The 25,218-nt window shown below is 35.4% G+C and overlaps 2 protein-coding genes across 5 annotated transcripts in view; one reads left to right on the top strand and one right to left on the bottom strand.

The window, feature by feature from the left end:
* The window catches only part of KCNH7 (potassium voltage-gated channel subfamily H member 7), a 486,463-nt gene extending 469,663 nt beyond the window's left edge, over window positions 1-16,800 (top strand). Inside the window, exons 14-17 of the mRNA XM_055307883.1 lie at window positions 285-453; window positions 5,064-5,256; window positions 6,596-6,891; window positions 14,641-16,800. Of these exons, the coding sequence (XP_055163858.1) occupies window positions 285-453; window positions 5,064-5,256; window positions 6,596-6,862 (629 nt within the window). The 3' untranslated portion in view covers window positions 6,863-6,891; window positions 14,641-16,800. The remainder of the gene's footprint in view (window positions 1-284; window positions 454-5,063; window positions 5,257-6,595; window positions 6,892-14,640) is intronic.
* Window positions 16,801-16,945: 145 nt separating this feature from the next.
* The window catches only part of GCA (grancalcin), a 57,059-nt gene continuing 48,786 nt past the window's right edge, over window positions 16,946-25,218 (bottom strand). For all 4 annotated transcript variants that reach the window (XM_055307889.1, XM_055307888.1, XM_055307887.1 and 1 more), the window contains 2 exons: window positions 19,163-19,221; window positions 16,946-18,495 (listed from right to left, as the gene is read on the bottom strand). In XM_055307889.1, the coding sequence (XP_055163864.1) occupies window positions 18,469-18,495; window positions 19,163-19,221 (86 nt within the window). In that variant the 3' untranslated portion in view covers window positions 16,946-18,468. The remainder of the gene's footprint in view (window positions 18,496-19,162; window positions 19,222-25,218) is intronic.

Genomic DNA, 25,218 nt, shown 5'->3' on the forward strand with positions numbered 1-25,218 from the left:
CCCATGAATAAATAAAATCTTTAAAAAAATTAAAAAAAAACTATGACCATCTCTATGTTTTTATTCATGCAGAAATGGACCAAGGAGGTGGCAGGCAGGGTGAGGAAGAGTAGGGGTCAGCTACCAATTAGGTGTGGTCCCAGGACAGGTCCTTGAATCACTTGGGTTCTCTGTCTCTGGGGTTTTACTCTGAGATCCTTCCCTGCTTATCTTGTAGATGTCTCTGTTTATTGATGCAAAGGGGCACCCAAAGAAGTTGACGCCCATCTTGCTATTTCCCACAGATATTGCTGACACAAGAAGCTGGGAACGAGGAAATGCACAGACTGGGGCTGACGAGTCTAGTCCCTCAGGACTTCAGCGAGCTGCCTGGGGGATCTCTGAAACCGAAAGTGACCTCACTTATGGGGAAGTGGAGCAAAGATTAGATTTGCTTCAAGAACAACTTAACAGGTATAAGCAATGGCAAGGCCAAGGGAGAGCATCAGCCAAGGCAGTAGTTGGGTCTAGGGTTTCTCCTTGCAACTAGCAGCTTGCTACTACTATAATCTCATATTTTTCATATATGCTTACTTATTTAAAATAAGACTGGAAGTTGACAGAATTATTAATCTGTGTTGCAAGGAGCATCTATTTAGAACACTTCATGCTTCTGGCAACATAAATCCTCTTTTTTCTTCACTTGTCATAAAATTAGTATATCACCCACAGCAGCTGCTGAAGAAAACTCCTTTTTCCTCAAAATAATTCATATTTAACTTGTTTACTAACACTCTCTTTTAATCTTGCTTTTACACGTTTTGGTTGTTTCTGGTAACTTAGTTATGTGTCATGGCATTTTTTTTTTAAGTATAGACAAAATTATTTAAACATTTAGTTATTCAGTCAACTTCTCTTAAATGTGATTGCATTAAAAATACCACAGAGTTGAAGCCCAGATCTTTTCCATTTTCCTTCCGTGTTTGATCTATACCCTTTGGAGATGAGGAATAAATTTTTGTTTTAGGAAGGATGGAATTCCTTAACCCAAATCTGTGTAGATTTCTTAAAATTAAACTGGTCGATAAGACTCAGGGGGAAAAAATACACGAATGAGTGTGACACAGCTGTGTTAGTTGTGCTTCATGTGGGAATTGACCTTGATTCAAAGGAAGTCTCCGAGTACACCACCATGCAAGGCAGTGGTCACAGACAGAAAACTTCACAGATTCACCTAAAATGCTCAAATCACACAATTTGCTAAATCAATGTAAAACATGAATGCTGATTTACACAATGTTCACATATGCTGCATCATCCTGCCGTGATGTGTGGTTACTAGGACCAGAGTTGAGTTTGCACGGAAGGTCCATAGGAAAAAAAAATCTGTCTATCCCAGTGGCACACACTTGCTCTTTCACAGACACGTAAGGTGGGGTACCCCTGGCCATGGTTGTGGCTGTCCATTGTCTCTGCTGAACAGCAATATGTTTTATTTGTAGGTTTTTGTAGGTAGAGTACATGCAGAGTCAGAATGAGCCTCTGCTGTGTGTCAGCACTGGATGGCCACACTTGGGGGTGACAGTTTTCTGTCCAGAGTTGTCATAAGAATAACTTGTTTTTTCCATCTCTATCTGTATAAGCCACACTCTGGCTTGTTAGGTCACATCTCTGTTCTGTCCTTGGCATGTCTTACAGGTTACTAGCATGTTGTCTGTATTTAATACATCTTAGGAATTCTGTCCTTGTCTAGCAAGTTACTTGCTCGTGCATTATCTATACGTAACACATCCCAGGAGTTTTGCCTATACCACATAAGCGATTTACTATTTGCTTCTTGTTCCTTATGTGCTTCATCCATGCTGTTTATTGTTTTTAGTGTTTTTTTAAATGTTTCTGCCAGAAATGAACAATGTCAAACAATATAGTAAGCACATCAGAGTGTGTGTGCACACACATATACATTGCCATGAAAAAAGAATGAGGGATTAAAACAGATAAATGGAATTCGAAGATCTACAAATTTGTGGACTAAAATCAATTTGTTAATTTCAAAGTATGGAAATATCGCACAAACTAAGGATTTATTTTGTATTTTATCTTTTCATGGATTTTAATAGAATTTAAAATCTTCTGGTGCTAAGATCCATATTCCATTCCCAAGTGCTCAATGCAAGTCTTGTCAAATTGAAACATATCTGAGAACATTAGAACTTCAAGTATAAGAACTTGCCATTGTAATACTTATTATTGGTCAGTGAAACCTATTTAGTTGCTTAATTAATGCATTTGCTTTTTTACTCTCCCTGCTATTTCTGCCAAGTGACATTGATCCTTTAGCCACAACATGTATAAAACTATATGCTGTATACACATAAGAATTGATATGTATGATCTCTGAACTTGAATTCTTTTTTTTATAAATTTATTTTTTATTGGTGTTCAATTTGTCAACATATAGAATAACACCCAGTGCTCATCCCGTCAAGTGCCCCCCTCAGTGCCCGTCACCCAGTCACCCCCACCCCCTGCCCACCTCCCCTTCCACCACCCCTAGTTCGTTTCCCAGAGTTAGGAGTCTTTCATGTTCTGTTTCCCTTTCTGATATTTCCCACTCATTTTTTCTCCTTTCCCCTTTATTCCCTTTCACTATTTTTTTATATTCCCCAAATGAGTGAGACCATATAATGTTTGTCCTTTTCCGATTGACTTACTTCACTCAGCATAATACCCTCCAGTTCCATCCATGTCAAAGCAAATGGTGGGTATTTGTCGTTTCTAATGACTGAGTGAACTTGAATTCTTTGATTCCTCTCATTTAGAAAAAATAGTTGCCCATTTCTTTACTATTAGGACATAGAATATGTGTTCAGTTTGTTGAGGAGATAAAAACGTGAGTGAGTGAATAGGTGAACGACAGGGACAGCAGTGATTTCTTCAGCAAAAACTTGCAGTTAGCCTAGATTAAAGTCATAACTCTGCTACTTAACTATGGACAGGATGACTGGGTCAAGTCACTCAAGCTTCTCTAGCCTCAGTTTATATCTTGGATGCTTACACACCTGCAGTGGTGTTTAAGGACTAAGATATGATATATGGAAACTATATATGCTCAAAATGGAAAGTGTTGTACTAGCAGCTACGTGAAATCTGATGAACAATGAACTTTACTTCTATTTTACTTTACTTTATTGGTGTTCTCCCTACTGTACATACACTTCCTTTAGTCCTTTCCTTAGGACTAAAATTAAAATTTTAGGATCCCTTTGTTGCCTTGTCAGGGGTACCAATCATTGCTGCTAGAATAAGCCAGATTACTGAAAATATATGTTTTCAATGTGTCCTAGGATTATAAGTGTAAACCCATAAGGGCACACACATGTAGGACTGGATGATTTGGAATCGCCCACTAATAATTATTATTGTTATTTGATTAATTAGTTATTATCATATGAAACTTTACATCTCAAGTACAATTAAATCTCTTCTTGACATCTCTTTTGACATAATCCCAGCATCTGTATGTCCTTTGACATACTTCTCACTTTGACTTATTTCTGTTAATCTCCAATTTTTTCACTAACATTATATTTCCTAACTCAGCTTAGCCTTTTTTGGATTTAAAATCCAAAATATTACGTGTCTACTGGACTAACATCTCCAACAACATCTTTCCTCCACTTTACTCTAAACGGCAAAAGTATAGAGAACAGGTTTGAAAAGAACAACTCAATTCAGACTTGGACTTTGCAGAATGAGAATCGCGGGACATTTTCCAGAGTCAGGCTTGCCCTATTTAGTTTCAGCATTTTGTTCAAATGTAGAACTGTGAATCACAGCCCCATTTGTCTCATTCAAATATTCATATTAAGTACACAGTGCAATAAAAACAGATATTAAATAATCTATCCTGAGTTAGTTTCACTGCTGCTCCTTTTCTGCTTTCATGATCAATTAAACTATATGTAGGGCTAAAGCGTTACATAAGAAGGGTTCTTATATATTTATATATTATGCCTACAGATATACATATTTAGGGAAATCATTAACAGTTGATCCTAAAACAGAGCTTCTCAAACCTTAATGTGCATCGGAATCACCCAGGGATCTTGTTAAAATTCAGATTCTAAGTTCTATGATTTTAACATTTTTGGTAAGATTTCCCTTCTCTTTATATCTTTCATTCAGAAACAAAATAACACAAATAAGTGAAGAGCTAAAGTTTTCTAAGGAAGCATATGGCCCAAATTTTCTGTTCTTATTCCCACAAAATTCCCTTTTTAAAAATGCTGTTAACACATGCAAAAAAGGAAAATTATTCCCATTGTATTTTGCTATTTTCCTTTGAATTTTAATTTAAAACGAGAATGAAATTAACAGACCAGTTGGCTCCTTGAGAGCTTTAGGGGGAAAAAAAATCATCAGATGCATTTTGCAAGTCAGATGGGTCAGAGAAGCAAGTGAACTTGTACATTTGGTCTGGTACATTTGATCTGTTTCTTAAATACCAAAGGCCTGGACTTACACGTATGAAAGAAATGGAAAAGGAATTTAGCAACTAACAGCACCTCATGATAAAGAATAGTGAATAACATGCAATACTGTGACTTGGAGAGAATCAGGTAAAATAAAGGTAATATAACTTTGAAACATTTAAGAAATGACTTGACTATTGCAGCCCTGAAAGAAATGTGCCACTGAACCCATTTTAAAGAATAAATAAAATGCTCACAAGAAAGTGAGCAAAGCCTGATTAAGAAGCAAATTACTGAGTAAAAATAGAGTCTCGAAGTGTTTTACATTTGAAATCAATAAAGATTAGTAAAAAATGTAGTGTCTTTTGATGCAGCTGCATTTCTATTAAGATCTTATTAAAGGAGCCCAAAACCAATGAGATTTATCAGAACCACTAGTGGGACTTAGGAACTGAGCAGCAGCCGGGAGAGAATCTCCATGCTCCCTCTCCCGTCCTTCTTGTTTAAAGCAGGGCCATACATCTGTTGGTGGTGCTGAAATTTTCTCAAATGCTCTGCAATCTTGGACTGTTTTAGGACTGTCTTTCCCCTTTTGTGTCTGTCCTGCAGACTTGAATCCCAAATGACTGCTGACATCCAGACCATCTTACAGTTGCTACAGAAACAAACCACCGTGGTCCCCCCAGCCTACAGCATGGTAACTGCTGGAGCGGAGTACCAGAGACCGGTCATTCGCCTGATGAGAACCAGCCCACCCGCAGCATCCATCAAGACGGACCGAAGTTTCAGTCCTTCCTCACAAGTGAGTGTCCGTAGTGTAGAGCCCAGAGTAAATCTCTCTCCAGGTGTGTTTCTGGGGACCACCTGAGTCAGAATCATCTGGGGTGCTATAGGAAATGAAGTTTCTCATCCCCATCTGTTTCTGCTCAGTTAACATTTCTGGGAATAACCCCCAATAATCTGCATTTAAACCAGCTCCCCACTAATTCTTATGTTCATTTCAAGTTTGAGAACAGTGAATCTAGAAGAATGATTTTAAAACACTAGCGATTTTTTTTTCTAAAAAAAAAATTCTTTTCAAGAGTCAATCTGCTTAATTTTATGTATGGTAGAGCTGATAGCCCTGGATCCAAAAAGTGCTTCAAAGAAAGGTCTGTAATTGGCTGTGGTGACAAAGGGGCACTCATGGGCAGGCTCTCCGGAAGAAAGAGGAGGAGAAATAGCAGCTGTTCAAAGATCTGAGGCTCCAGGGCCAGCAGACTAGTAATCTCATTTGTGCCCCACCCCTCACCAGAGATCTAGAAACTTCTCATCTCCATCATGGTAAGAGGAGGATGATTCAAGTTTCCTTTATCTTGCCTCTGAAGACCCCTAAGTGCTTTTGAATTATGTTAATATGAAAAGTCTAACTCCCTTGGAATTCCAATTAGGAAATTATTCTTATACTCAAACACAATAGCCAAATTGGACCTAAGAAAGGTGGACCCAAGGGCAAGGACTTACTGAACAGTCTTGTAAACTTTTTTAGGAGTTTGGGAATTTAGTGCAAAATGTTCTGGGAAATGAGACCACATCAATAATGAGGAAATGTACAGAAGGAAAATACTGAAATCTTTCTGATATATGATAGTAGAAATATATTTATTCCTAACTAGTTCTGAATGTCTCCGATATGGCAAAACCATGTACTTCGTTCTTTGTTTTCAGTGGATTTAGGTAATAGTTTCTGGCCACGGATGAGTGATATTTCTTTGTTTTTGTTTTTGTCTTTTTTTTTCTCTCTCTCTCTCTCTCTCCTCCTTACACTGTCTACTCACCATATGACTCCTGTTTCTGATCCCAGTTTTGTCTTGAATTTTCAATTAAGACTCATCTGGAAAATTCAATATTAAATTTATTATTTTTTTAAGAATTAGATCTGGCCACAGAGTAAAATTAAAGTTTTTGGAATGGTTGTTTAGGATAAACTGATGCCCAACCTCTAATGCCTAGACCCATCTTTGGGAAGGAAAGTTTAGTTAATACCACTAATCAAATATAGATTTGTGGGGAAATAAAATGTGTTTAGATTTCATGAGTATAATTTTAGAAATCTGTCCAAATGAATTATTAAAAAAAATGTTTTCTTATCTTTCTCTCAGTGTCCTGAATTTCTAGACCTTGAAAAATCTAAACTTAAATCCAAAGAATCCCTCTCAAGTGGGGTGCATCTGAACACAGCTTCGGAAGACAACTTGACTTCACTTTTAAAACAAGACAGTGATCTCTCTTTAGAGCTTCACCCTCGGCAAAGAAAAACTTACCTTCATCCAATTAGGCATCCTTCTTTGACAGATTCATCCCTAAGCACTGTAGGAATCTTGGGTCTTCATAGGCATGTTTCTGATCCTGGTCTTCCGGGGAAATAATCATTTTGTACTATTTACTCACATACAATGTAAGTGCTTTTAATGGCTGTTTTCCTTTTTTTGTATTTAAATCCTCTCTACTTGACTCAGGGGCTCACAAGTTACCATTATATGCAAAAGTACTGTATATTTTCCTAAATTGAAGCTTGTAAGGTAAAATTGAGCAATTAGGATGTAAATATACATATGAACTCTTTTGTTCCAAATGTTAAAACTGCCAGCATCTCAAGGCATCTTATTATTATTTTTTTTAAATCATGTGCATGTTAGGAAACTCCAATTTCTCTTGCATGGAGACTCCTACTTACTACTTTTACTACCCCAGTATTTTGTTATGAAAATGCCTTCCAAGCAAGTAAGAAACCAAGGAATAACATTGCTCATGGATGCAAATCAGATGATCCTCAACTCATGGAAGTTCCAGGGGGAGAAAAGGAGCTTAGTCACTTTGAGAACAGATACCCTTCTGTATCAACATGTTTCTAGTCACATTCATGTCACCACACTGGAAAAAAAAAAACGTTTTAGAGTTCTAAATCTCTGATCACGTAGGGAGTCATCTCCTAATACACGAATATAGGCCAGCTTTAATGAGGACAAAAAGGCCTTTCTATTTAAAATTCTGTCTCTAATTTCATTTACAAACTACCTAAAATATTTCACACTGGCACATTTCCTTGAACATTTAGAAACAAGTTTTTCGTCATTTTTCTTTCTTTTTTTTTTTTTGTGAGGTGGGGAGGGAGTCTTCTCAAGAACTGCTAAAGCATGAGTGACGTACACAACTTTGCTCTGATTCATATTTTAGTGCAATCCTGAACTGGATCAAGAGTGGACGCACATAGATCTTTTTTAAAAATGTGCAACCTAGTGGATGTGCATGGTAAAACTAGCTTCCATGTTGTTCCATGGTTTTCTTATCCCAGCTGTGGAAAACCAATGTGCTTTTACCTGCCGGTAAAGAAAAAAACACACCAGCAGTAAAATTTCAGTTTTGTTTGGTTATTCAAACACGTATGAAAATGTATTATTTATCATTGGGATCAATATATTTGAGCCCCAGAATATCAGAACATATGATGGAATGTATGTCAGTGTCTTTAACTGAGCGATTTTTTTGGAGGGAGGATATGCCTCTCAGAAAATTGAGATATGGAAAAAAAAATGCAAGAATCCGATTCGTCAATTTTTAGTCAAGTTTTATTTCTCAGTTCATCTGAGTACAATTTTAAACTTAATATGGGCTTGTTCATTATATCCTGTCCTTCTGAACAAAATTTTGAAATTTTTGCAAGTTTCTTCATTCTTTAATAATTCTTATACTCGCATATATTTTTAAAGATATTATATCTGTGTGCATTATTAAATGGATTAATTTCTATCCCAAGGGATAGAAATCTAATCTGTTGATTTACCTTCACCTCTGACACTAATAGTTTCAAATACAAGCAACTCATTTACATTTACAAAGCGGTTGCACTATTTAAAATATGATTAAAGTGATCTTAAGTTGCTCCCTATACATTTTTAAATGGTCACATGTGTGGGAGGCAGTCTGTAGGCATGAGCAAATTCGTATCCCTGCTAAACATTTGAAAAAGCAAAACAAGTATGTATGGCAAAATGATCAGTCCATTCGATAAAAAACAGGAGAACTTAAGCTAGCTTCCCAAACCATGTGGTGTTGATGTAGTTACACATGTAGGGACTAACTGATGCTTTCCTTCTTTCATTCAACAAACACTTGTGGGTGCCTAGCAGGGGGAAAGAAATGGCTAACTTGGATTCAGAGGACTATTTAGGGATTTTATATCCATTTTTAGGCACATTTTTGCAGCTGCAACAAATTCCATAAGGATTGCCAGCCTAAGTTCCAGGGAAATTCAGAATGAATTTACCAGAGACTGTTCATCTATAGGGAGCGAGGATTTGGAGCTGAGGAATTTAATCTTGATTGTTGGATTAGTGAATGCTTCAGCGGCAACATTAGTATGACATGTGTAAAATTCAGCATTCCATGAAAAGCCTTCATACTTCTCTATAAAAACTGAGCATGAAGGCATGGGAAGATGAGGAATAGTGCACAAGTATTCAGCTTGTTTAAATTCTAGCATAACACAAACTTTTTTCCTCTTAATTCCTTGATATAAAAGAATTGCTTGATATTACACTCTAAATCTCAGAGAATTAGACAGGATTAAGAAGGTCCCCTCTTGGGATCCCTGGGTGGCGCAGCGGTTTAGCGCCTGCCTTTGGCCCAGGGCGCGATCCTGGAGACCCGGGATTGAATCCCACATCGGGCTCCCGGTGCATGGAGCCTGCTTCTCCCTCTGCTTGTGTCTCTGCCTCTCTCTCTCTCTATCTGTGTGACTGTCATAAATAGATAAAAATTAAAAAAAAAGTTTAAAAAAAAAGAAGGTCCCCTCTTATAGGATCCTAGCATACAAAGAATCTAAACAATTTAAAGATGTAGTTAGGCAGAAATGTCAGAGGCTCAATGGTTAAAATGACATGGATGATCAAAGCAATTCTCTGTAGTTACAAAATCCATCTCCTTGTCCAAGCCAGAGGTCTAATGCCTAAAGTCATTGTCACTTTTCCCTTGGGCTGTAGCAAACAGTCTGACCCCTTCACGTGGGAATCCTCCCGAAAGGCAGGATTAAGGCTACAGCCAGTTATAGCAGTATAGCACTGCTCTCCTTCTAGGTAATTAGAAACACTAACAAAACTCCTTTTGTTTCCAACTAAAAACGTTACCTGGTTCCCAAGCCTAAATAAAATGCCATCTAAAATCTGAAGTTACCTGAGTGACAAGTTTTCCCACTGTTATTAATTGCTGGGCAGAGAGCTGGAAGTATCATTTAACCCCATAGGGGAGTCCCATGTTCTAATTAGTTGATAAGGAAACTACAGATGAAAAATGCTGAAGCAATGTCCTTGCAGGATTTTTAAATGAATAATCACTCATTCAACCAACATGAGAAGGCAGAGGCAAATTTGGGGTAGCCTAGTTTTTTAGGTCCATGATAATGGATTGGTCATCAGAGATGAATCCTCCCACTGTCCCAGTCAGAAGATATGGAAACTACTTGGTGTGTGAGGTTGAGTACGTATGTATGAGAGTTGCTTACAGATCTTTTTTGAAGGTTTATCGTTAGCAATGGTTCCAAAATGCCTAAAAGAACAATGTCCTTAACTAAACTTTTTAAAATTCCCATCATATATTATCAAAGGTTAAAATTTAGCACCTCATCAGCATATCTAAAATAATCATTCTTACAGCATCTTTCCTTTGAAGGCTTTTCATGGTTAAAAAAAAGAGAGAAAATGTAGTAGATCTAGTAATTAAAAATGAATCACAGCACCGACTAATTTATAATACAGTAGTCTTTAAACTGCTTATCTGTGGTTAAAACCAAAAGTAGATCAATATATTTGAGTAGATTTCTTATTGCAAATCAAAATTTTTATAAATTACAAAAAACTTCAAATGTTATTAGATTTCTAATCATATTTTTGCAGTAAAACAAATGTGTCTGTCATGTGAGTTAGAGGCACTTGGAAGACAAGCTGGTCTTCACATGTAGTCCTAGAATAGCAGTACTAGCACCTTCGGGGAACATGCTACAAATGGATATTGTTGGGCCCTACCCAGACCTACTGAGTCAGAAACTCCAGGGGTGGGACCAACAATCATCTTTTAACAAGTTCTCCCCTATATCATCCTAGTAAACACAAGAACTTTGAGAATCATCAATGTAGAGCATGGGCTCTGCAGTCAGACCAACATGGCTCTCAGGATGAATTCTTTCATTAATAGCTCTGTGACCCTGACCAATTTAATAAGGTCGCTGAGTCCTTTTCCTGAATTTGTAAAAATGAGATAATGGTACCTGTCTCAAGAAACTTAAGGAAGAAATGAGAGAACATCTAGTAAAGTGCCTGGCACAAAGTAGGTGCCCCCAAAACTCTAGACTCTTTGATTCTCATTTAGGAACATGATATTAAAAACAATCAGGAAAACAAATAATTTTCCACAATTTAGCTTTTATGTAATGTGCTATATGTCTCCAGCTAAATAGCCATTACCAAGACTGAGGTTTTTGATTCAGAACACACAAGTGTAGTCATTTTCTCCAATTGTATTTTGCACTATTAGGTTTATAGCTTTAAAGTAATACTTACTATTTATAATAATAACAGCGAGAGTGTGAATGTCATTGTTACAAACCTATCTACCCTGAATCAGTGTTAAATGCCAGGTATGCAAGGTGATCTGTGAATTCAGTACTAGTAGAATGTGGTCTGTAAAGACTAGCTCACCGGGAAAGCCTCTCTTTAGATCCACGATATAGTTCCCACATGGATATTGAAAAATGCATTTTCAAAACACACTCTTAAAGGAAAGTACACTTTCTATTTTTTTTTCAGAAAAACAGAATTGATAGTTGTAGTGGTTCTTTGCAGGCATCTAGGCCCACACTGCCATGCACAGATACGTCAGGCAGCCAGCCTAAGTCCAGTGTGCAGTGGTAGAAATGGCAAGACTCAATGTGGTACATCTGAATTAAAATCCTACCTTCTCCACTTACTTTCAAGACAAACTCTCAGTGAGCCAGGAGCCAGAACTATAGAGGGACGGTCTTAAATATCTTGAGAGGTGTTGAGGAGCCTCTGAAGCATATATGTGGAAGTGCCCTGTACACCATTAAGCACCATGTACCGGTAAGGTCATTATGTGACACGTGCATCATTACAATACGGTGCTATTATGGTGGAAATGCCATAGCATGACCTAGGTCTTCTGAAATCCTCCCATGGCGCTTTCCTCTACCCAACAGACAGCATTTTCACTCTGTGACAAAAATCTCTAGTGATTCTCACAGCGCTCTCAAAGACCCAGTTAGAGAAGGAGAACACCAGTGCTAGGGAAGCATCCTCTGTGGTAGCATCCCAGGATTTGTCAAATCCCGCCCTTGTCCAATACCGATAGCATTATATGTTTGCATTGCAATTGTCTTCTAGGTATGCAATTGCTTCCCCCTCCCTCCCTCCTAACTTCTTAAGGGTTCTCATTCAACGCTACTTTCTCTGGCTTCCATTTAACTTACAATGAAGTGATGTTAACATTTTAAAAACTAAAAGGATGTTTTAAAATGCTTTATAAAGTATTAGTTGTTGTGACTGATCAGTGCCTGAGCTTAGATTCATTACAGGTTGTGGTACAAATACACCTTACTCTAAGAACATGCAATACAGAAGAGAAAATTCACAGGAAGACATGAATTATTGATGATTGACGGCATGAAAAGAAAGCATTGCAAGGCTTATTTATATAAACTATTAAGCAGAGGTGGAGAAAGATGACTAATAAGTTATTTAAAACTAATACATTATTACTATGAATAGACAGATAACATATTTATAGGAATGCAATGTTAAGAACACAGAACTATACAGTCAATTGACCAATTTCATTCTTCTAGCAATCATAATCAAACTTTTAAATGAGAGTAGCAAGTATTATAGAAATGCTCCCAATAAAATATTTTTATTATGAGAAGTGGCAAAATTAGCATGGTTATTCTTGAAGAGCTAATGTCAAAACAGCTGAATTCCTAAATTGTAGTCATGACGTTTGTTACTTCCATTAGTTAATTTAAGAGATACAAAATGATTTGGTACGCATACGGTTTTATAGCACTGTATGTTTACCCTGTATTTTTTATACTTCCCTTGTGCATACTGCTTTTAGATTGAACATAATCATACCTGTTAGCATTTAAACCATATCTTTTTTTTGTACTGATGTTATATTAAGTATTTTGATTACATGTTAGAAAATTCCACACCATTTCATCATCCTTTTTATTTAGGAGTAAAATTCAAGGATCAGTACTATCTTATAATTACCTCCTCTGTAGTTTCTTCAAAATGCCTCTACAATTACAACACTGAAATTATATGACACTCTTTTCCCCAAATATTAAAAAATAAACATACTGAGGAATCCCTAGTTTTCATCTCCTAGGCGATTTTAATGAAAGACACATTTACCTGCTTTTAGCTGAAATTTGCATTCTATGATTTTAGATAGGAAAATGTACATCAGAATGTTTTCCAGTTAAGTACGTTTCAAAAAATGTGTGTTATCACATGAAAATTTCAGTCATCTGATACAAAGAAGCTCACTCACATTGGTTAAGTAGTAAGTACCTTGGAATGCTTTAAACGTAATGAAACATTCTACCAAAACATCCTTTTTCCTTGTCTTTATGCACATAATGTAGCATGAAATCATGATGCTTTTGAAATAATCTGTGCAGAAATATTTATTTTTTAGCAAATATTTTCTTCAAAGATTGGTATGTGGTATTGACAGTGTAATCTACTTGCACAACTAGTTTTGCAATAACCTACAAGTAACTGTAAATAAGAAAAATGTAAATTTCATGTAAAAATGGTTGCAAATTTTTGGTAGCTAAAAGTGTACAAGTTGTATTGAAAATATAGTATATATACATAATTTAAGAACGAAGCATATAATTTCTGATCTATTTATATGAAAATTCAAGAATTTGTAAAAGAAATTATTTTGGGGAAAAGAAAGTAAATCTCTTAGCTAGTTAGAATACTTTTATTAGAGAAACCAACTATTTCCAACATTTTACTAGGCATAGTGCTAGATATAGGCATGGTGGTGCTGATGTATTTCATGAAATCTCATAATTGTAACAGTGCTACTACAGTTTTACTGAGTTCCACTGGGGCATCAGTAAACTGGATTGAATGGTAGAAAGCAGTAAATCTAAAATTAAAGAAACATAAAAACACTTCACTTCTTATTGGCTATCAAGAACATAATGGTAATTTACTGAAACATTTATGTTTCACGACTTAAGATTTCTGATAACTAAGCAAGCCTCAAATTACATGGGACATAAATTTTGTATAATGTGTACATGATTCATTTTTTTCACCGAGAATGGAAAATCCAGATAATATTATTTTTATTTGCTTAAGTTTCATATACTCTTAATTTCTTCCCCCCTCAGAATCATTTATCTGTTATTATTTTTTTTTGAAAATCTAACTATCTTCAGAGAAATCTTTTCAATAAAATGTGTTGGTCATAATGTGGCATTTTCTAAACTAAAGACTATTTGGTCCTTTTAATGGCTAAGATTCCCCACCATTCATTTTTTTTCAGGCTTAAAAACCCAAGAGAACATTTCCCTATTTAATAAATGAAAAACCAAATCAAATATAGATTAGCAGAAAGCAATATACTGGTATCTTTAAGTGAGGTTGATTACAAAATGAGAATCAAAGATCAAAGTATGAATAAGCTAATAATTTAACAACTTAAAATCTCTTGCCGTAAGATAAATTTGGGGGTGACGCATTTAGATAGCTTTGGGAAATTAAATATCCATCCAAAAGTTCAGCTAATCCTAATTTTTTTTTAAATGGCCTATCATTTTCAAAAGAATATGGATCTTTATTTAGTATGTTTCTGGAACATTCATACCTGTTCAGGTTACCCTCTGAAATTCCAGTGATCACACCAAGATAAGTGATTAAATACAGCCAGCTAAAATTCCAATGACTGCGTGTATCTATAAAGTACATATTTTCATGCTTAAGGGAAAAGGTTGGGACACCCCCCCCCACACACACACACACGCATACAATGTATCTGAAGGTACTAATTCCTGGCATACTTGTCTCTGAATATAGCTATTAAATGACATAGCCCAATTCTCATTTTCTGTAAGCTTTCCAAATGGCCAGCATCTCTGACATTGTGGAAGGGGCACACCTGGAAATAAAAGTAGCACATCGGCAAGGACCCTCTTCATCCCCTAACTGTATGGCACATCATAGTAATGTAGGAGTGCTGCCAATGTCTAGTTGCTATATATCCAGATACACAAAAGCACATTTGAGTTTTGAATGCTCGCAAAATAATACACAAAGCTGCAAATTACCAAGCTACCTGGGTAAAAGGAATGCTAAGTAATATAAGGTTCTTTTCTTCATATGCCAGTAAAATATGTTTTTTAAAACAAGTAGAAAAAGACATGGCAAGAAACACTTAAAAGCACAGACTTCCCAGCATCCAAATAATGAGTTGATAGTGAGTCAGAAATTTTTCATTAAGTATCCTAGTGTTTTGCTGGAAAGTAGTTTTGTGCTCAGTTTTCTAAATTACAGGAAAAAATTAACTTAATATATGGACATATGTGATGTTATAACCTTATTCTAGTCTACAAATTGCCTAAACAATATTCGTTTAAAATCCTCTCTGCATTCATCACTATACCAGAAGCTCTAAATATTTGGTTTTTTCTTTGTATCATCTAATTTTATTATAAAGTCTAGACATATTCTTAGGTGATAGCTTAGCATAGTACATTTATTTCAAAGTGCTTACAAGACCAAAAAAAAAATGTGATTTTTAAATACAAGTTTCAAAGTACTAAAATACCTGTGGTTGTATTTTAACATTTAAGAGAAAAAAATCCTAAGCTGAAAGCAGTCTTGGATTTTTACTCACTAAATATAATTATCAGACTTTCACAAATGTATTCCTACTAAGTTCCCAGAAAAGTGTTACAAATAGGAGAAAACATATCATCTATGAATCTGTCAAACATAAAATGACAAAAGAAAAGCACATTTCTGACAAACAGTATGTATTTAGTTTGTCCAGTTTAGTAATGCCAGAAGAGTACAGTGAACTTGATTTGTATATTTTACTTAAATTGATTTTTTGTCACTTTTTAAATTGCACAGACTTTCAACTACATTAATAAATTCTACTTTCTTCCAGGGTGAATACCTTTTCTGGAAATAAACATATTGTTTGACATTTTTAAATTACTTTTTGTTTCTGAATGCATGCCTAAATAGATCAAATGAGCACCGTCCTTGAAATTACACTTAAAGTGGACCAAATTAAGATTCCAATAGTATTGATTTCCCCTTGATGTAATTTAACATGTGTAAACTGCCACTCAAAATAGAAGTGCAATACCTGACATTTAATCATTTGGCAGTGTTTTAGGCATAGGCGAATTACTGCACTGTTATTTGAACTGAAGCATCTCATATATGTAACAGATTTTGTATGATACAAAACTTTACAGCAAGCTATTTGAATGTTTATTAAAAAATTCTCAAAATGACATGGAAACATGTTTACTGTATAAATAAAAGCACTTAGATGTTAAGAGTGGACATTATTCAATAATTTACATCATTACAAGAAAACTGGGTGTGAGTTAAACAGTACAAACCACCACACTATATTCATATTCCAGTCATTGTTCATCATCAGACTATGTAATTTTTACTTTAGTGATGGATGTCTGTTTACATCAATTATCTTTAGAGCATCAAAAAGTGAACTGCATTTCATTTGTATAAAAATCCAAGTAAAATAATGCCTAATGTTTGGTAAGATTATCTATTTAATGGAAAGCACAAAAGAACTGATAATTAAGTGGGATTGGCATAGAGAATCAGTTTTGCTAGAGAAAGGAGTTCTGTGGTCAAAAAAAGTTTGGAAAAACCGGGTCAAGTAAAAGTAGACAGGATTTTATGTACCTCAGGCTTTATCAAGCTCCCTGAAAAGGATGAAAATTTCCCAAATATGTCTGATCATCAAAACTACTTCACAGAATTCCTGTGACCAAAATTCGTAGGAACACCTTTAGAAAAGGATGTTAGAGAATCATATAGAAAGTTCTAATACAAAGTGTTTGGCAAAAACTTATATGAATAATACCATATATCATTTTTAAAGTTTCGTCTCAACTGTTAGCCTCCAAATAAGAGAAAGTACAGCAGACCTCAGAGCAGTACAATGACTAGATTACCTATAAGTTGGATGTTAAGATCCCAGGCTGTTGAGTCATATTATCACCCTTATTCAACATGAATGATATGAGCACATTTATATTCGTTTTTTCCAACAAGACTTCTAATTCAAATCCTGTTATTTTGTTTATGGCTCAGTTAACATCCTCTCCAATTATCAAATATATGTTCGTGGAAAAAAAACTAACAGCCAGGGGATAAAAGTAGATGGTTTATTTAGCCACACATTTTTATACTGCTGACCAAATGAATATAGCAGCTAATTATTTAAAATTACAACGTCAAAATGACTATCCAATTCTTCCTTTCCAGGACTGTTAAAAGTTGATGTAAAATTCTGTAAGTTTATAAAGTTTTCTTTTAAGATACTGCCATTCATCCTCCACCCTTTAAGAAACAGAATTTTATAAAAAGCATAATTATTTTGGTCACCGGTCATACTAAAATCATGTCAATTTGTACTCACGTTTGAAGCCAGAAGAAATTCAGTTAAAGTGGAAGAAAAATACACGGTTTCTAAAATCTTAACTAAGACTAAGAATGTTAAAAAAAAAAAAAAAAAAAAGACTAAGAATGTTTGCCAGGAAGGCAGCTCATTAATTACAACAGCTCACAAGGGGATCTTAAATGCTATGGATCTGATGACCACTTTGCAACTTCCACAGTAATACCACAGAAATAGGCTGCGGCTGCAGTGGTCAGTACCCCCACATTACACACCTGCACTCAACGTCTTACCAGTTTACCAATGCTAATGGTGAGCTCGCAACTAATGTTGAAAAGTAAAACTTCCAATTTCCGAACATTTAAACAAAGTGGTAGATTACTTGACTTTTTTTAACTTTGTTAACAGTTGGCATTATGTATAAAATAATTTAGCTTAAGAGAATACATTGAAATGTTGACACTTCATTAGAAATAAGTATCCCTTCCAGAAAGTCTAGCTTTAAAAGGAAGATGCCATTTTAGGCCATCTACGTTGTCACTGATGGAAAAAGGGCAGCCATAAAAGGTATGTGTATCAAGAACTTCTTTTCCACAGAAGACAAAAAAAATATATTGAATAAAAATCTGCACTGACAAAAGCCAAGGGGAAAAAATGCCTCCTGTAGCCTTATTTCTACAGATTAATTCATGGTGCACCTAAGGTGCTGTAACATAAAATTTCAGCAACCTTCTCTCTTCATAGACAAAGACTAGCGAGTTTCTCTTCTTGAATTGTGTGATCAAGGAATAAATTCTTCCACAAATATGGCACAAAATCTAGTCTTCTCCTTCTAGTTCACCTTGAACACCAAGGACTACAAACAAAATTTCAAAGTATAATTTGTAACCTTCAGGTAAGTATACACTAGCTTTATCCAGCTTTCGTTATTTGACTTCTTATATACTCTGTCTTGTAAGTACAGTCTTCTGGGCTAACAATGTTAAAAATTAAGGTTAAAAGTTATTTACATCAATTCATCATATACCAATATTTTATGCTATACAGATATCTGTTAAGGGATAACTTTCCTAAAAGCAATTAATGTTCCAAATACAAAAATGCTTCTTTTATTGCTCTGAATTATGCACCAAAGGATAAATACATAGAAAGGGAACAGATGTAAAAGGGAGAAACACAGAAAAGCCCCAAGAGCTTCAAATTCAAAGTAGTCCAGTTAGTTTCTTCCAAGTAAAAAAAGTTCACAGTGTTTCTTCAGCTTTCAAATTCTAGACGTTCAAATTGCCATAGTACCCTGCAAAAACTAATATAGGAAAAATCATCAGCTGGTGGCAATAAAATGGTTTTTGTTTTTGATTAATTACATTCCATAAAAGCATTTTCACAAGAGGGGAAGTTTTAAGTGTTTCCAAGGCTTGCAGTTTAAATCAGGATATACCAGTAGGGAAATGAGGGAAATGCTGACCCTCTAACTCCCCTATAACAAAAACAAAACAAAACCCCCGAAATATTGATGTACACGTGAAATATAATTCTCCTATAGTTTTAATTAAAATCAGGCTAATTACAACCATATGAAATGAGAAATGAAGGAAGAAATGAACAGCATCATAATCATAGATGAAAATTTCTTCTCTCTTAAAGATCACCAAAGGTAAATAACTCTTTATAAAAATAATGGTCGGTTTGCCCTCAAAAATAATTTGAAAGATAAACTGCCAAAAACACATCATAAAATTTAAAATGGTCAAGTTGGGAAAAAATAAATAAATAAATAAATAAATAAATAAATAAATAAATAAATAAATAAATAATTTTGTCAAGTTGGTATTTGTATAAATACTGGATCATATATGCAGTTAGCTGAAAAATACAGAAAAAGAATATGGTCTATAAAATATATTATTCCCAGTACTGATACTAGGGATCACTTAAATTTTTTGACACAGTGTAAATATCAGAATACTTACATCGTCATATACAAAATTCACAACCCCTTGTTGCAAGTGGTCTCTTCTTCTAAAGAAATCTTCAAACAAACAAAAAATATTAAAATCTTAAGTATATAGTTTCAAATACTTGATATCCCTAAGCACCAAAAAAAATGACTAATATCATACCCAAAAGGTTATTTAAATTCCACATAGCATAATATTAGTTCTGGGTATACAATATCATGAGTCAACAATTCCATCACCAAGTACGCACATCATGACAAGTGCATTCCTTAATCCCCATCCCCCTCACTCATCTCCCCTCTGGTAACTATCAGTTTATTCTCTATAGTTAAAAGTCTGTTTCTTAAATTTCCCAAGAGTGAAATCATATGGCATATCCTTTTCTTGACTTATTTCACTTAGCTTAATACTCTAGCTCCATCCATGTCATTGCAAATCGCAAGAGTTCATTCCTTTTTATGGCTGAGTAATATTCCACTGTTTATATACACCACATCTTCTTTATCAGTTCATCAATTGATGGATACTTGGGCTGTTTCCATGATTTGGCTATTGTAGATAATGCTTTTACTAGCATCAGGGTGAATGTATCCCTTCGAATTAGTATTTTTGCATTCATTGGCTAACTACCTGGTAGTGCAATTGCTGGATGGCACAGCAGTTCTATTTTTAACCTTTTGAGGAACTTCATACTGTGTTCCATACTGGCTGTACCAGTTTGCATTCCCACCAAAAGGGTTTTTCTCCACATCTTCACCAACATCTGTGTTTCTTGTGTTGCTGATTTTAGCCATTCTGACAGGTGTGAGGTGATTAATGCATTATAGTTTTGATTTGTCTTTCCCAGTGATGTTGAGCATTTTCTCATGTGTCTGTTAGCCATCTGGATGTCTCTGCAAAAATGTCTATTCATGTCTCCTGCCCACTTTTTAATTGGATTATTTATTTGTTTTTTGGGTGTTGAGTTTTATAAGTTCTTTATATATTTTGGATACTAACCCTTTATCAAATATGTCATTTGCAAATATCTTCTCCCATCCTGTAGACTGCCTTTTAGTTTTGTTGATTGTTTACTTCACTGTGTAGAAGCATTCTATTTTGATGAAATCCCAATAGTTTATTTTTGCTTTTGTTTTCCTTGCCTCAGGAGACCTATCTGGAAAGAAATTGCTACAGCTGAGGTCAAAGAGGTTACTGCCTATGTTCTCCTCTAGGACTGCTATAGTTTCAAGTCTCACATTTAGGTCTTTAATTCATTTTAAATTTATTTTTGTGTATGGTGTAAGAAAATGGTCTAGTTTCTTTATTTTGCTTGTTGCTATACAGTTTTCCCAACACCATCTGTTGAAGAGACTTTCTCATTGGATATTCCTTCTTGCTTTGTCAAAGATTAACTTACCACAAGTTGTGGGTTCATTTTTGGGTTTTCTATTCTGTTCCATTGATCTAGGGGTCTATTTTTGTGCCAGCACCATACTGTTTTTTGTTTTAAAGATTTATTTGTTTATTCATGAGAGACACAGAGAAAGAGGCAGAGACATAGGCAGAGGGAGAAGCAGGCTCCCTGCAGGAGCCAGATGCGGGACTCGATCCTGGAACTCTGGGATCATGCTAAGCCAAAGGCAGATGCTCAACTGCTAAGCCACCCAGGCATCCCAGCACCATACTGTTTTGATTACTACAGCTATGTAATATAACATGAGTCCGGAACTGTGATGCCTCCACCTTTGTTTTTCTTTTTTAAGGTTGCTTTGGCTATTCGAGTCTTTTGTGTTCCTTTATGGAATTTTTAGGATTGTTTGTTCTAGCTCTGTGAAAAATGCTGTTGGTATTTTGATACTGATTGCATTAAAAGTGTAGACTGCTTTGGTAGTCTAGACAATTTAACAACATCTGTTCTTCCAATCCACAAGCATGGAATGTCCTTCCATTTCTTACCAATTTCTTTCATGGTGTTTTATAGTTTCCAGAATACAGGTGTTTCACCTCCTTGGATAGTTTATTCCTAGGTATCTTATTGTTTTTGGTGCAACTGTAAATGGAACTGATTCCTTAATTTCTCTTTCTGCTGCTTCATTATTGGTACATAGGAATGCAACAGATTTCTGTACATTGATTTTGTATCATCAAATTTGTGTATCAGTTCTAGCAATTTTTTGGTGGAATCTTATATGTTTTCCATATAGAGTACCATGTTATCTGCAAATAGTGAAAGTGTGCCTTCCTCCTTGCTGATCTGGTTGCCTTTTACTTCTTTTCGTTGTCTGACTGCTTGCTAGAACTTCCAGTAATATATGTAATAACAGTGGTAAGGGTGGACATCCCTGTCTTGTTCCTGATCTGAGAACTGAAAAGCTCCTCAGTTGAGGATGGTATTAGCTGTGGGTTTTCATATATGGCCTTTATTATACTGAGGTATGTTTCCTCTAAGCCTACTTTGTTGAGAGTTTTTTATCATGAATTGATGTTGTACTTTGTTAAATGCTTTTTCTGCATCTATTGAAATGATCATATGGTTCTTATCCTTTCTTTTATCAATGTGTATCATGGTATATCATGATGATTGATTTGCAAATAATGAACCACCCTTGCAAACCAGGAATAAATCCCACTTGATCATAGTGAATTATTCTTTTAATGTACTATTAGATTTAGTTTGCTAATATTTTATTGAGGATTCTTGTGTCTATGTTCTTCAGAGACATTACCTGCAGTTCTTTTTCTTTTTTTTTTTTTTTTTTTAGGGTTTTAGGTGAGTCTTTATCTGTTTTGGTAGTAGGGTACTGCTGAAGTACTGGAAGTTTTCTTTCCTTTTCTATTTTTTGAAATAGTTTGAGTAAAATAGGTATTAACTCTTCTTTAAATGTTTGGTGGCATTTACCTATGAAGAAGCCACCTGATCCTAGACTTTTGTTTGTTTTTTATTACAGATTCAATATTTTTGCTGGTTATCAGTCTATTCAAGTTTTCTATTTCTTTCTGGTTCAGTTTTGGTAGTTTATATATGTCTAGGAATTTTTCCATTTCTTCCAGGTTGTCCAATTTGTTGACATATAGGTTTTCATAATATTCCCTTATAATGAGTTTGTGTTTTTGTGTTGTTGGTTGTTATTTTTCCTCTTTTGTAGTTTTATTTATTTAGGTCCTTTCTCTTTTTTTTTTTTTGATAAATTTGGCTAGAGGTTTATCAATTTTATTAATTTTTTTGAAGAACGAGTTCCTGATTTCATTGATCTGTTCTACTGATTTTTTAGATTCTATATCACTTATTTCCACTCTAATCTTAATTATTTCCTTCCATCTGCTGGCTTTGGATTTCTTTTATTGTTCTTTTTCTAGCTCCTTTAGGTCTAAGATTAGGTTGTTTGAGATTTCTCTTGCTGCTTGAGGTAGGCTTGTATTCCATATACTTCCCCTTTAGGACCACTTTTGCTGCATCCCAAAAGTTTTGAACCATTGTATTTGCATTTTCATTTGTGTCCCTGTATTTTATTTCTTCTTTGATTTCCTGGCTGATGCATTCATTGTTTAGTACCATGTTAACTTCCATGTATTTATGGTCTTTCCAAATTTTGTCTTATGGCTGACTTCTAGTTTCTTAGTGTTGTGATCAGAAAAGATGCATGGTAAGATTTCAATCTTTTTATATTTGTTGAGGCCTGATTTGTGACCTAACATGTGATCCATTCTAGAGAATGTTCCACATGTACTTGAAAAGAATGTATATTATGCTGTTTTAGGATGGAATGTTCTGAATATATCTGTTAAGTCATCTGGTTCAAGGTGTCATTCAGACATTGTTTCCTTTCTGTTTAGATAATCTGGCCATTGATCAAGTGGGCTGTTGATGTTCCCTGCTATTATTGTATTATTATCAATTAGTTCCTTTATGTTTGTTATTGTTTGATATATTTGGGTACTCTCATGCTGGGTGCATAAATATTTACAGTTGGTAGATCTCCTTACTGGATTGTCCCCTTTAATTATGATATAGTGCTCTCTATCTCGTTACAGTCTTTTCTTTAAAGTCTGGTTTGTCTGATAGAAGTATTGCTACTCTGTCTTTCTTTTGACTTCCTTTTATGTGATAAATATTTCTTCATCTCGTCACTTTCAATCTTCAAGTGTCTTTAGATCTAAAATGAGTCTCCTATAGGCAGCATGTAAATGGTTATTATTTTTTTTACCCATTCTGATCCCTATGTCTTTTGATAGGAGTACTTAGTCCATTTACATTCAAAATATTTATTGATAGATAGTAGTTAGTGCCATTTTATTACTTACTTTGTCATTGTTTCTGCAGATTTTCTCTGATCCTTTCTTGTCTTTCTCACTTTTGGTCTCTCTGCTGCACTCAGAGTCCTCTTTAATAATATTGTAGGGATGGTTTAGTGGTCACGAACTCCTTTAGTTTTTGTTTGAGAAACTCTCCTTCTATTCTGAATAATAGCCTTGCTGGATACACTATTCTTAGCTATGGATTTTTCCCATTCACCATCTTGAATAAATCATGCCATTCTCTTCTGGCCTGCCAAGTTTCATCTGAGAAATCTCCAGTTAACCTTTGGGTCTTCCCTTATCAAGTTAAGGACTTCTTTTGTTTTGCTGCTTTTAAGATTTTTTCTTTATCACTTATGTTTTGCAAATTTAATTATAATAGGTTTGGTGTGGTCTGCTTTTCTTGATTTTTGAAGGCATCTTCTGTGCCTCTTGCATCTGGATGTCTGTTTCCCTCTCCAGATTAAAGAAGTTTTTTTTTTTTTTTTTCAAATAAATTTTCTGCTGCCTTTTCTTTCCTTTCTTCTTCTGGAACTCCAGTAATATGAATGTTATTATATTTTATGGAGTCACTGAATTCCCTAAGTCTATTCTCATATTCCATAATTTTTCTCTCTCTTGTTCAGCTTCATCATTTTTCATTATTTTGTCTTCTAGGTCCCTAATTTATTCCTCTGCTTCTTCCAGCCTGCTTTTCATTACATTAAGCCTGTTTCCAATCTCATTTATTGCATTCTTTATCTCTAGTTGATTCTTTTTTAACTCTTTTATCTCCATGGTAAAGGTCTCACTGATGTTTTTTTTTTTTTTTTTTTTTTTTCTATTCTTTTCTCAAGCCCAGTGAGTATACTTAAGTTTCTTTAAATTCACCATTAGGAATGTTATTTACATCTGTTTTGCTTGGATCTTTGGCCATAGCCTTATCTTGTTCTTTCATTTAGGATAAATTCCTCCATCCTGGCATTTTGTCTAAGTCTCTTACCTTTTTCTATGTGTTAGAAAAGACAGTTATGGCACCTGCTCCTGGCAGTAGTAGCTTTATGAAGAATAGGTCATGTAGTGTCCAGGGCCTGGCACTTTAGGGAATGTCTCTGGTATGTGCAGTGTATGCTCTGCTCTTATATTTTGGCTGGTCTGTCCTTTAGGCTAGCCATCCACAGAGGCTCTACTCATCTGCTGTGGGCAGTGTTCCGTCCTTGGCCAGAATGTGGCAAGTTTTACCTAGGTGTCCACTGGTCTCCTTATTAAATAAGACCTAACACCAGCTGCACCAGAACTGAGGCTCTACAGAACTCTTGTTGAGACATGGTGTGGGCAGGGGATTGTGCTGGTCTTCTGGGGGAAAAGCCCGCCATGCTGGGACTGAGTCAAGTTTGACTGAGAAAGCAGTCCTGTCAGAGTGCAGAGGTTTGCTACAAACAAGTTAGGCAGCCAGTATCAGTGTTGAACTGCTTCTTGCAGGTGGCTCTGTATTTATGCTAAGGGGGTGGGAGAGGGAAATGACACCAGCCAGTTCCTCTGTTCCGGAGAGGTATCTCCATGAACACTGCCTCTCAGGGACATGCTCTTAGAAGAGTGAATACTCTCCCTGGTGTGCTCCAAGCATTCTTCAGATCATTGTTTCCAAGCTGTCTGCCCTCTGGGCTCTATTCTAACCAAGCACAAGGACTTTAAAGTCTGGGCTTTAAGCCCCACTGATTGCAAGAACTCACAAAATTGAGCCCCTCTCATTTTCCAAGCCAATGGCTTTGGGGAAATATTCTTGTGCATTCCTGGGTGTTCCTCTCTTA

This window comes from Nyctereutes procyonoides, unplaced genomic scaffold, assembly GCF_905146905.1.
Source record: "Nyctereutes procyonoides isolate TBG_1078 unplaced genomic scaffold, NYPRO_anot_genome, whole genome shotgun sequence".
NCBI classification, from domain to species: domain Eukaryota; kingdom Metazoa; phylum Chordata; class Mammalia; order Carnivora; family Canidae; genus Nyctereutes; species Nyctereutes procyonoides.